Raw genomic sequence first — 13,602 nt, forward strand, 5'->3', positions numbered from 1 at the left:
CTGAACTCCGGGTACACAGGGACTCTAATAAAACATGGTGGTCGCATGCCGATTTTGGCTGCCATCTAGAAGATTTGTGACGTCAGGAGGGTACGAGTTTTGCCGTGCAATCCGAGGCCAAACCGTAGCGCGCGGCAGATTGGGCTGACCCACTCGATCGGCCCATGAACCTGATGTCCCCGATGCCCCAATAACGCTGTAGTTATGAGGTAACTCCCAGTGACTTTTCTGAGCATGTGCGTTACATGCCATTTTTTGAATTTTTAATCATGGACCGAAAAATAGTGACAAATACAAATTTGCACAATTTAGTGTTGTCAGATAAGCCCGCAAATGCAAGGATAGGCATGCAAGCAGCAGACAAATCCTGTCCTAGTCGGCTAAACTGAGAGGCCAGCGGGATTTACACTTTTTTCAAGTTTAAAATTCCGAGTTGAGCTCGATTTTTCTGACACCCCAGTTCTGGGGTTCTTTTAACGTCGGAGGGAGACCGCCGCCCTCCCACTTTAGACGCGTCAGCGTCATCACTGATCAAATTCATCATGGGCTGGTACGTGCCTAGCACTGTCAAGATGCCCTCCTATTAATGCCTCTAGTATTCGAATTGTTGAAGGAAGCCATAAGACTATCCCCCACCGTCTTTTCGCGTAAGGGATTTTTCAGCCACTGAAAAAAAACTACGACCGTGGAAGCCGTATTTACTGGCTATATAGACATACTGTCTGCGTTCGGGGCTCAGAGGCCGAAAGTTCCGGGTGTAGCACCCGGAGCAGTCGAAGCAAGCTTCAGCTCGCGGAACCTTTGGCCTCAGAGCCCGGAACGGACGGTATGTCTATGTACAGCCCGTAACTTTGTTCTCAGTGCCTGCACACGTTTTCACCCGAGATTTTTTAACCCGCGGATATTTACCCACATATCATTTATTCGTGATTTCAAACTAATTGCAGTAGACGCACAAGTCGTAAAGACAGTAAGTTGGAATTATTATTATTTTTTTTTTTTTTTTTTTTTTCATCCACAAATATTCCAACTGGCCGTATTCGTGATTTGTTACGTATATAAGCATTTTAATCAAATAAATTTGGCTTTTAAAATTTCAATAACATTTTCATCAAGTAAGTGTGATTAAAATTGATATTACACCCACATGGCTCAAAGAGAAATGCAAAATCCGCACACTGTCAAGAATTTTAACATCCCTTGACCTTCCATCTTGCCAGTATAACTGTTTAATTATAGGTGGTAAAATGGTGCTGGATTCACTTCATATTGCAGGGAAAACAAAGCCAAATAGTTCTAAAATTTCAATTAGAGTCAAAAATGTTGAGCTCTAATGAGCACCAGGGCAATAATTAGAAATAGGGAATATTTTTATTCCTGATCTTTTATTAGCATATAACCATGTTTTACTCCCATATTTTTGGCCTAAATATGAAGAAAATTCTTTTCCTTAAAAGTGACATCAAAAAATTGTTTAATATTCATCAGTTTTTGTAATTTTTTACCCTTTTAATGGTATTAAACTCATGACCGACCCGCATCCTGACACTTTGGTTCCACTGCACTATGGTTTTTACTGTTACAAGTCAAAGAGTAAAACGTTATTCGAGAACTTACACATCATTAAATAATTACAAACGTTTCTGCATTGTAAATAAAAAAAAAGAATTCAAAAAATCCGCAGTATGACTGGTTCATAAGCAGATAAGAGCAGTCAAAAAAGTTTACTCGCCATCGTCACAGCTAGACTCGAGAGATGAATGCTCATACCAAAAAGCGTGTAAGTAGCGCAACCGGTATGCGGTCGGCGTCGGTGATGCCCAGGGATGCCCTAAAGTGGGGCGAAGTATTTATCTTTATCAGATTGAAGTTTTTGGTGAATCGCGATGACACCAGTTGGCAAGTAATAATTCTGTTCAATTGGGAGCTCACAACCATCATGCTCGTTATTTTTATTTTGAAATGTTTTTCATTGAAATCATGTACGCCATTTGTTAAAGGGTATGATCCAAGCTAAAAATCTGGTGCTCATTTGTTAGTTTTCAAAGATGGCGGCTTGTGCTGCGTTTTTGTTTCAAAACTCACGACCGTCACACGCTTACAACCGCCATAAATAGCTGAAATTTGAATAGGGAAAACTGTGTAAAATTAAAAAAAAAAAAATCCGAAAACATTGGGACCATACTTATGGTTTATAAATCCCAGAAATCGTCCAGAATGAGGAAAACATAACTTCCGAGGGAAGTGATGAACTTTATTTTCTTAATATTCTCACTCCGAAATGTCCCCTATTTTGAATTTTCGTCCATCAGTACAAGACTGAGGGGGGAGAGTGTTCAGCTCAGGCAGCCTACTCATTAGAGCTCAAAATTGATTACTATAATTGAAATTTTTGAACTTTTTGGGTTGGTTTTCCCTGCACAATGTCGTGGACCCAGAACCGTTTTACCACCTTGGTACATACAGCTCGGGCCTTTTCTTAGTGTTTTTCCTCGTTTAATTATACAGACAGGAGATTGACAAGAGTGTTAAGGGATTTAAGTACAAGCTCGACAAAATAAAAAGGAAATTATCTTATCTCAGCAGTAAGTGCTTAATTTCTACAAAATGCATGCTCTTGTCATCCTTTGAATTGTGAAATTTTAGATATAAAATTCTATTGCCTGGGACACTGGGAAGGACCTGATGAACAACAATACCTAGCGCTGTTAGACACAAGAACTGGCGGAGAGCGGAAGCCTCAGTACAGATGTGCCGTGAGTATTAATTTCAAGTCACCTATCGTCTCTTTTCTTTACTGAATACCATTCTAATAACAGGTTGATTTATCTCCTGCTCTGAAACTTTGGTGAATATCTTCAATTTTTACCAAACACACCGAGGCTGCTTGCTGTGTCTTGGAGCAGACTGGGATTTTACCAAGTAGCGAGGGCAGGTTTCCTAGCCTGGGCTTGGGATCAGCTATGGAAAAGCATCTCTTATTTTTTCCGTCTTTTTTGCGGGGGGGAGGGGGTTGTCATCATAAAGTTTACCTGAAAGGTTTTTTTCAATTACTGGATCTGATAGGTAGGTAAGGGTGATTTCACAATTAAAGGAATAGGTAGTCGTTTCGCCGTGGGTTATAAACAACTTAGGGCAAAACGATTGAACACCAAGTTAATAAATAGGTTGATAGGAATGATGTCCCTGAACTGATCCATGCTAAAAAGTATGATAAATTATGATTGTAGTTAATAATATGAGACTTTGAAGGCTGAAAATGTCCGGTTGGTTATGCGTCGCCAACTCTGATTTTAAAGCCAAAAAGCAACTTGCGTCAGTAAATCAGCACTGATCATGGATTCTTTGACGATATTTGCCGAAAGAAGACTCTAATGTTCTAATGTTCATAAGAATCGTGCACTTCTGGAAGAAAGCATGACATTTTCAGGGATTCATCTCTACTCTATAGACATCCCATTTAGACATAGACCCCAAAAATCTGAGCTCCCTGGGGGGCAGGGAGCCCCCAAAGTTTGAATTTTGAATAACTTCTGGACAGTTATTGTTAGTGTAATTTTTTTACAGCAGGACGATGGGAAATTTCATTAGAAACAATTGGTTTCTATGAATTTTTCTGTAGGATCGATATTTAAGGCGCGAAACGGGAAAACTATCGGGAGACGGGGAACCGGCCGTTCTGAGGCAGATCCGCGCGCTGCGCTGCCTGCCGCGGGACGCGCGTGGCGGCGCAGTACGATGTTACCGACGAAACAATAGCTTGTCTTTGTTTTATATCAACGATGCGCATTTTAAAATAATTATGAATATACCATACTGCCCAAATTCTTTTGTTTAATATTATGAGACCTGCTTTGTATGAGGAATACATAAAAACAAACACAAGGCAAAATACTCCTAACGTGAGAGCGCCGCACGGTGGATCGAGTCAATAGGAGGGGTTGGTCATCGTGCTTCACATGTCTTGTTTTCTCTAATGATGGAGCTCTCCCGCCCTTAAAAAAGAGCAAATCACCCTGCTTTCTACGTATTTTCCTTCGTAGATTCCAGTTTTGAACATATTTCAGCCGATTAACGAGTTTTAATTCGATTTTGACCCATTTTTTCATGACTATTGTAAATGAGATACTCGATAGCTTATTTGTATTTTCGTTACTTTCAGGGAATGGGACCATAAGCGGCTTACTTACATCAGCTAGAATTTCGCAAAACTTGACTAAATAACAGTACTTGAGGAGTAAGGGGGGCTTTACAGTCCCCTCACCACAAAAGTTGCCATATTTCTCACATTTTCTTCTAACACAGTTTTTTGTTCATGTTAATTGCTTTCTTGCAATTGCATACTAACGCATACGGGACATTCTTACAATATTCATTGTTCTCCTGTTTTCTTCCATCCAGTCGATAGACATTTTCATTTTTATGAACTCCCTTCTTTCAGTTATTCAACAAATAAGCATATTTCAATAAATAGAAAAATACATTAAGTAAATTAAAATAGAGATCTATGTACCATAGATTCTTTTTATAAAGTCATCCTTGAAGATTGTTATAGGTACTTACCACAATATATAGAAAATGGAATATGCAGTGAAAAAAAATCCATGTATATTATCTTCCATTATTTCATTTCGTTCTTTGGAGTTTGGAGTGAAGTTTGTAATATTTTTATTGAAAAAATATCAAGAAAGGAGGAAATTCATTTTTCATGCAGGTTCTGATCCTTTAAAGAACCTCTAAGAAGGACCAGTGCCTCTTGAAGAAATTTCTTGTATTTCTTTTTTTTCAACCCGCAACCGATTTTTTAATCTAGGTATTTTTTATTTTTATGGAGCTCAAAGAAGAGTTCTAGGTATGTTGGAGACATTTTGCAAGAAACAGGAAATGTGAAATGTACAATGCTCAAAACATACACATTAAACTTTATCCCACAGTCACAGTATGTAACCGATGGAATTAACTTCAAAGACTAATAGGAGGTTAATGTTTCGGTGAACATCAAGAAATCAGTCATAATCAGCCATCAGTTGGAAAGTTACCGAGATTAAGGGATAATGTGTGATGCACGATTTTATTGATGATATAAGAGCAATATAAGTTACCCAGCAGGCGCTATTTCCTATCATTCAAACGGACCGTTTTCGCAGATTAGCGGATATTAGCGAGTATAATTATCACGTAATAACATTCCTGATAGTGTACAAGAAGCAGTCCAACTAATAATTTTGGGGAACTTTTTTTTATCAAAGCTTTCCTAACATTTGTTTGGGCGTTTTTTAGAGTAAGTTTCGAAGGTGGTTTTAGTCCTCCTAAGAAAATGCCAAAACATATCAATGATATACCAAAATGTTGCTTAGAGAGAGGAGAATAAGCATGTTTTTATGTATCCTCATTTTTTACAAAATTAAGTTCCCTGTTTTAAAAGTCTAGACGCCATCTCCCGAGAACTTTAGCGTATATAAATATACTTTGATACCATCCTGGTCACGCAGCACCAAAAAAGAAAGAAAAAAAGAAAAAGGCCACTTTAAAATCATTGTTTCACGGCATTGTGGTCTAAAAAGAAGATGTATGATTTTTAGCTCCCCCCCCCCCCCCCAGACACCTGCGCACCAGATTTTATTCCGTTCGATTGATGTTTAAACAGTTTTCACCTATGCTATAATGAACCTCGACAAATCCATACAACAAAACAATCCGGAACCCCAGCACTTAACCACTTCTGTTGCCCTGCGCTCGCTTGTATACATACATTACCTACAAAATTCAAGCCCTAAATTAAAGGTATCCAGGCAGTACTGTATATTGCAATCTTCAAGGATGGCTTTATAAAAAGAATCTATGGTACATAGATCTCTATTTTAATTTACTTAATGTATTTTTCTATTTATTGAATTATGCTTATTTGTTGAATAACTGAAAGAAGGGAGTTCATAAAAATGAAAATGTCTATCGACTGGATGGAAGAAAACAGGAGAACAATGAATATTGTAAGAATGTCCCGTATGCGTTAGTATGCAATTGCAAGAAAGCAATTAACATGAACAAAAAACTGTGTTAGAAGAAAATGTGAGAAATATGGCAACTTTTGTGGTGAGGGGACTGTAAAGCCCCCCTTACTCCTCAAGTACTGTTATTTAGTCAAGTTTTGCGAAATTCTAGCTGATGTAAGTAAGCCGCTTATGGTCCCATTCCCTGAAAGTAACGAAAATACAAATAAGCTATCGAGTATCTCATTTACAATAGTCATGAAAAAATGGGTCAAAATCGAATTAAAACTCGTTAATCGGCTGAAATATGTTCATAACTGGAATCTACGAAGGAAAATACGTAGAAAGCAGGGTGATTTGCTCTTTTTTAAGGGCGGGAGAGCTCCATCATTAGAGAAAACAAGACATGTGAAGCACGATGACCAACCCCTCCTATTGACTCGATCCACCGTGCGGCGCTCTCACGTTAGGAGTATTTTGCCTTGTGTTTGTTTTTATGTATTCCTCATACAAAGCAGGTCTCATAATATTAAACAAAAGAATTTGGGCAGTATGGTATATTCATAATTATTTTAAAATGCGCATCGTTGATATAAAACAAAGACAAGCTATTGTTTCGTCGGTAACATCGTACTGCGCCGCCACGCGCGTCCCGCGGCAGGCAGCGCAGCGCGCGGATCTGCCTCAGAACGGCCGGTTCCCCGTCCCCCGATAGTTTTCCCGTTTCGCGCCTTAAATATCGATCCTACAGAAAAATTCATAGAAACCAATTGTTTCTAATGAAATTTCCCATCGTCCTGCTGTAAAAAAATTACACTAACAATAACTGTCCAGAAGTTATTCAAAATTCAAACTTTGGAGGCCGCCTGCCTCCCCAGGGGGCTCAGATTTTTGGGGTCTATGCCTAAATGGAATGTCTACAGGGTAGAGATTAATTCCTGAAAATTTCATGCTTTTTTCCAGAAGTGCACGATTCTTATGATATTTTTCAGTTACCAGCCCCACTATAGGAGTTTCAAAACTGTCATCAAATTGTTTGCTGAAGTTTTCTCCACCAAACCATTACTAATAAGTCGGCTTTTTCTACACTGAAAACTTTAATTTGTATGCAAACCAGTGATATTCAGGTCTGTGGTACTAATTACACACTACACAAGATCCTCAATTTAATATACGAGGGTCATCCAAAAAGTAAGATTCCCTATCTTGTATCTTCCGAACCAAAAGAGATAAATCAAATCGATAAATAGACACATATGAGCATATCATTACATCAGCTTCTTGATTCCGTCCGCGTAAAAGCTTTCGCCTTGGCTCCGAAATCAGTCATTGACAGCCATCTGCACTTCCAAATCTTAATTTTTGACCGAGTTATGATAGTTCAAAGTTCAAATTTGAACTATGTTCAATAAATCATAACTCCGGTTCAAATTATTGTAGAGAAAAAAATAAGACAGGAAAATTTACCAAATTGTAAGCACTTTTAAGTATAAATCACAGAAATCACTTAAATTTTATTTTAAGGGGAGGGGGGGGTTCGGACCCCTAAATACGTTAGTTCAAAGGTAATACGATTTTCCCGCGAAATGAGCCAATTTCCCTTTACTTTGCCTCAACATTACCTCGGTAAGTTCAAAATTAGTTCAACATTGCATTTTTTTTTTTTTTTTTGGTAACATATTTTATTTGTTTCTTTTATTACAAATTGGAATGGGCCGACAGCAGCCCCACCCGAAATGGGAAGATTCATATCATACAAATTTGGAAGTGCTTGACAAATAGTAAAGGGCACTATTTATCCTTACTCTAGCATTACAGTTTGATTTCTTATTACTATTAAAAATAAACTGTCTCTTGTATTTAACTTATTATATCCAATTGTGATTAAAAAATTCAATCAAAATTGCTTAAAATACTAATGTTACCGCCGGAACCATCCTTACGGTTATTACATCGGGGCAGTAGGGGTTGGTGTCGGGGGAGCACGTTTGCATTTAGTGTTTTATTTTATCTTATCAGTATGTTCCTTATGAATGTATATGTCGTGTTCCAATTTTCTTTATTGAGGAGCATATTGCCAATTTTTGTTTCTGGAACCAACTTAACATTAATTGTCCTTTCTACTTCTTTTTTTTCTTCTTCCCATGCTGAACACTCAAAGAAGGTATGCCTAGGGGTGTCAACTGCCCCAGTTTTGCAACATGGACAGACAGGGGAGTTGCAATCTTTGGAAGTCTTTTTGGGAGTTGAATTTATGGAGATACTGTGCGTAACATCCGTGGCCGGATAAAAATTGCGATAGGTAGAAGTCGATATTACCATGCTCTCTGTACGTCCATGCTACAATATCTGAGATTAACACTGTTGTCCAATTGCACATATGGTTGTTTTTTAACCTATCTTCCCATTTCCTCAAAATCTCATTTTTAATTTCACTAGGATCCTCCTCTTTGAGTGTCTTCCTCAATGTCTCTTCAAAGAATAGATCAGCCGGTGGAATTGCTGTGATGAGATCTAGAGAAAGATCAGACATTGTTCTATATCCACATATTAAGGACAGTCTTAAAGGCCTTAAAGTCTTTCTTAATTTATCTACATTTTTTCGTAACTTAAGTGCTGGGTACCAAATTTGAATTCCGTACGTAATAATAGAGATAACAGTATTTATTAATAAGATTCTTTTATGAAATGATGGGCCTTTAGTATTTGGCATGATACTTCTAAACATCCGTGCCACTCTCTTAGCCTTGTCGCAAACGGTTGTTAAGTGAGCACTCATATCGAAATTTTTGGACAGATGTATACCAAGGTATTTCATGGAAGTTGATGTTTCAATTTCAACGTCGTCTACTTGAATTTTTGCATTTTCTCGATCTTTCTTTTTTCCGTGTAAGATGATTCCGTCTGATTTTTTTGTTTCTAAGGTTAATAATTTCTTGTCTAGTTCTGTCTCCATTTTCTTTGTAATTCGATATGAGTCTTTTTTAAGTGCATTTTTATCATAACGTAAGAGAATGACCAGGATGTTGTCAGCATATGCCAATTTTTCTGATTTTGGGTCTGTTTGTAATCAAACGATGTTATCGAAAGTAATATTCCATAAAATCGGTGACAGAATCCCACCCTGGCAACAGCCGCTGTTCACTCCAAAGATCCTGTTTGCATAGCATATCTGACGATTGGACAGATAACTTTTAATAATCTGAACCAGATAGTTAGATACTTTTTTTGCTTCGAGAGCATTTATTACATCTACCCAGTGCAAACTATTAAAGGCATTTTTCTATCCAGCCCGAGTACAGCCATCAGTTTCCTTCTGTGGTATGGCTCATTCATGTTTTTGTCATAAATATCTTTTAATTTGCGCAAAGCGTCAACAGTGGATCTGCCTCTCCGAAATCCAAACTGATCCGGGGAGAGCTCCAGTCCCTCTTTTAGTCTAAAAGAAATTATATATTCATAAATTTTTGCAATGCTATTGATCATACATATCGGTCTGAATTTTCTTATCTCAGGGTTGTCTCCTTTAGGTATTAATGCTAAGTTTGCATTTTCCATTCGTCAGGGAATTTTCCATTTATTAACAGTGTATTTATCATTTTTGTGAACTCTTTTACGTTTGCATCTACTAAAATTTTTACTAATACAGGGGTAATTTGATGCGGTCCTGGAGCTTTCCCCACCCCAAGTCTGGAGGTAGCCGTTCTCACCTCTTCCTCCGAAACTTGCGGAACCTCCTCTCCTAAAAACAGAGTCGGGGTCCATTTCTACTCCCCGTGGTCAGGAAAAAGATCATATATTGTTTGAAATAGTTCATCTTCTGTAAGAGAAGAGTTTGCGAATTTATTTGGATTTTTAATTCTTCCTCTGATTATTTGATATGCTTGGCCCCACGGGTCCTCTTCGAGTTTCCTTATCATCTCCCAATTTTTTCTTTTGGATGTTTTTATTTCTTTTACCAATACCTCCTTCAGTGTTTTAAGCTCATTTTTTATCTCATCGAATTCTTCATTGGTTTTCTTCAATCTTTGGATTTTTCTTCTAAATTTTTGGCATTTGGATCTTAAGGATGCGATTTTTTCATTCCACCAGTATATCGGGTTGAAGGGTCTTACTTCTAATTTCTTTTTGAAGGTTAGATTACAGACCTCTGTCATTATTTCTTCACATATAATGGGGGTCAGTGCTGAGTTTTTACATTTTTCTGCTAAGATGTCCTTTGTATATTTACTAAATGTAGGGAATTTTTTGTTATCTATAAACCATCCAACTCTGTTTTTAGGGGGTGTTTCTTTTCTCTCTTTTCCGTATTGTATTTTTATTGCTTTATGGTCACTGATGAAGTGCTCTTCCAGTGTTTCCATTGAGCATTTCTCTGCTATTTCTGCTGAAACTAAGACTAAGTCTATTACGAATTTGCCTTGGTGTCCTATAAATGTAGAGTTAAATTGCGAAGTGTCGTTTAATATTACTAAATTATTCGTAAATATAAATTCCTCAAATCGTTTTCCTCTCTTATTACTTATTTTGTCTCCCCAAACTATCGATCTGGCATTAAAATCGCCTGCTTAAGTAATATGTGTCTTTACTTCTCTTATAAATCTATCTAATTTTCTTAAGGAAGTTTCCAGCTCGTGTGGTTTTTGATTCGGAGATAAATATACGTTAATTATCGTTAGGTCTTACCATCTGAAGGATACGAAATTCCGCTCCGTTTGCCAGTCTGATGTTTTACCTATTAAGTGTTTGTTTACTTTAATCCCAGAGGTCCCGAGAGTGTCACACTTGATTCCATTGTTGAATGCTTTGAAGGCATTCGGTTCACTCAGCATTATCACACTGCACTTATCGCTCATCGCCCTGCGTTTTATCAGATCGTGCGCTCCGTGCATTCTTTGCACATTACATAAGATAGCTGACAGAGGAGGGATTCCGTTGACGCCATCTCAATTATCTCAGACTCATCTTCTTTCGTTTTAACAATATAATTATCTAATCTAGTTTGTACATAAATATTACGTTTATTAATTACAGGTGATTCTATTAAAAATTCTTCTGTAGATGAATTATAATTTATTTCAGTTTCCATTATTGGGTGTTTCATTTTCGTCTTTTTTCAATTCTACAGGGTTGTATCCGAAAGCTAATAATTTTATATTAAGTGTTTTAATGTAAGTAGGGCACTTAAGTTCCCCCACCATGTGCTTTGTGTCTTTTATCTTTTTCTTCTCACATACAACACATCTTGGGGGGTTCTTACATGCGCTTCTTATATGATCTTGTGCTCCACATCTAAAGCATATAGGTTTCATGTTTTCGGTTTTATTAGGACAGAAATTTTTTCCATGAGAATAATCTCCACATAGAGTACATGGAGTGACTAAAATCGTTTCTGTCGCTTTACAGGTGCCTCTAATTCCGAAGGCAAAAAGTTCTCTGCTTATAATTAATTCTGCCAATGGTGCATCATTAATCCTACAATAATAAAGTGATTTCCCTTTTTTATATGGAATTCTGCTCTTCTTAATTATCTTTATATTTTCTTTTATTTTCTCGATTAATACATTTTGATCTTTCAGTTCGTCTGCTATCATATTACAGAATTGCTCCTCACTAACGTTCTCATCTATGGGTTCAAGTCTGATTATTCCAGTTGTTTGTTTAAGTTCAATTACCTCTATATCTAATTTCTTACCTGATGATTTCATCTTCCTAGTTACTACTTCTTTCCATTTATTGTTATCCTCTTCATTTTCGGCGATGTATTTCATCTTGAGTGATCCTCTGGATCTCGTGACTTCAGTGGAGATGACTTTAATATTTTTCATGTCTTCAGACGTAATTGCTTCTGTCATTTCGTTCTGTAGTGTATCACCTTTAGCTACTGGGTCGTTGGATTTTAAGAGTACTGTTTTTTGCCCTTCAGGTCTATTTTTTCTAGTTAACTTCAGCCCTTCTTCAGTGGATCTTTGTACGATTTCTGTGTACATTGGTTTAGGGCCAAATTTTGGAATTTCTTGTTTGGTCCTGCTTCCTTCTATCTTATAGTTATCCACTTTCTTGCTTACTTTCATCATTTCTTCTGTTATAGTCTTCGTTTTCTCGTCAAATAAATTCTTCACTTCATTCTTCAGGATTTTATTTTCTTTCTCTAATTGTATAACACGGTCTTTTAATTCTCTGGTCCCTCTGTTTTCTTTTTCACGTTGCTGGATAATTATTTCTTCTAATTTCTTTACTTCTTTTTCTAGTCCTTCCTTCATTTTTTCAATCATTTTGGCAAGCGTTTCCCAGGATGATTCAACGTATAGGATTTCTTCTCTTGTAGGTACATCATTGTCCTTTGCTTTTAGTGTGCTTGATCTTCGGCCAGGGTTTCTTCTTTTCTTGTTTTCAGTTTGATTGATTTCAGTATCTGAAAATGTCAGATCAAGGTCTTCGCTTCTCCTCTTTTTGTTGCTTCCTTCTTCCAATTCCATTTCTTCAATTTGCTTTTTTGGGTCTCCTACATCGTTCAAAAATCTTGATACTTGACTCCCACAGTAGATATTATCGTCCGTGGATGAGTGCAAGGTAGTTGCTCCCATGATGTTTGTTCTGAGGTCTTTGAAAAATTCTATTTCATTTCTTCTGGCTTCTATATCGTCTTCTATCATTTTTGCTGACTTCTTTTCAAGATCTAGAGATTTCTGCGCGTCATTTCTCTTCTTGGTTCCAATTTTTCCATGTTCATTGTTGAGAATCTCCTTGCTTTTCTTCATGATTGCTTCATTCTTCTTGTTATACTTCAGTAGATCCTCAAGCTGCTTTTCTTTTGTGTCCAAGTAGTTACTGATCTTCTGTCCTTCTTCTCCGAGTTTTTTGAGCTCCTGAGTTGAGCTGGATCTTGTGAGTTCAATCGATGCCTGCGTTGTGTGTTGCTTGTCTTCCAGGAGTTGAGATTCAGTGATTATTACCGATTCTTCCTCCGTCGTTGATCGCGATTGTGGCGATGGTGAGATAGAGCTAGTTTCCTTATCGGCCATCTTGGTTGCCGGGTTTGTTGTCAAATTTCGGGTGAAATTCTATTGTGCATGCGTTTACCCAAAAGATTTGAGCGGAGTTTCGTGAGAGTTGGCAAATTTCCCCCTCTTCCCCACCGCACTAGTACTCACGATTAGTGTCTATTGCGCTTGCGCAAGTGTGCAGAAAATCGCCGTGAAAGGTGTATATTCGACAACGATGTTCATTTGTTATCACAGTCCTAACACTCTTCTCACTAACACTGTCACTTCAGTTCCGTTGCGTAATCATCGAATTCACTTAGAAAAATCTCTTTTTCTCTCCTTCAGGGGAGAATATGCGCTTATATTTACTTGTATTCAGTTCACAGTTTTTGCCACTTCCGTCTATATACATATAAATTAAAAAAGGCAATGGTTTATGACGAAAAAGCCTCGAAATATGACGGAGCGAATATCAACACGAGTTAACGGGATGCGATCGCGGTGTTGCCTCCAACATTGCATATTCAAGTCCCCAAATTTTGGGCAAAGTTCAAAAACGAAATATAAGGTGATGAAATTTCGTTTTTTCCTCTAAAAACTTTGCCCAGAATTATGAATACCTTTGT

The 13,602-nt window shown here is 37.5% G+C and overlaps 2 protein-coding genes across 4 annotated transcripts in view; one reads left to right on the plus strand and one right to left on the minus strand.

Annotated features, from left to right (window-relative positions):
- LOC109043984 (uncharacterized) overlaps positions 1–13,602 on the plus strand; it is a 247,270-nt gene that overhangs the window by 190,239 nt on the left and 43,429 nt on the right. For all 3 annotated transcript variants that reach the window (XM_072306298.1, XM_072306299.1, XM_072306300.1), the window contains one exon: positions 2,647–2,756. In XM_072306298.1, coding sequence (XP_072162399.1) covers positions 2,647–2,756 — 110 coding nt within the window. The remainder of the gene's footprint in view (positions 1–2,646; positions 2,757–13,602) is intronic.
- Positions 6,410–13,595, minus strand: LOC140226023 (uncharacterized). Its single transcript, XM_072306301.1, has 2 exons — positions 10,677–13,595; positions 6,410–8,504 (listed from the first exon to the last, which is right to left on the minus strand). The coding sequence occupies exon 1, from the start codon at positions 13,013–13,015 to the stop codon at positions 11,069–11,071; it is 1,947 nt and encodes a 648-aa protein (XP_072162402.1). The 5' UTR covers positions 13,016–13,595; the 3' UTR covers positions 6,410–8,504; positions 10,677–11,068.

This window comes from Bemisia tabaci, chromosome 1, assembly GCF_918797505.1.
Source record: "Bemisia tabaci chromosome 1, PGI_BMITA_v3".
In the NCBI taxonomy this organism is placed as follows: domain Eukaryota; kingdom Metazoa; phylum Arthropoda; class Insecta; order Hemiptera; family Aleyrodidae; genus Bemisia; species Bemisia tabaci.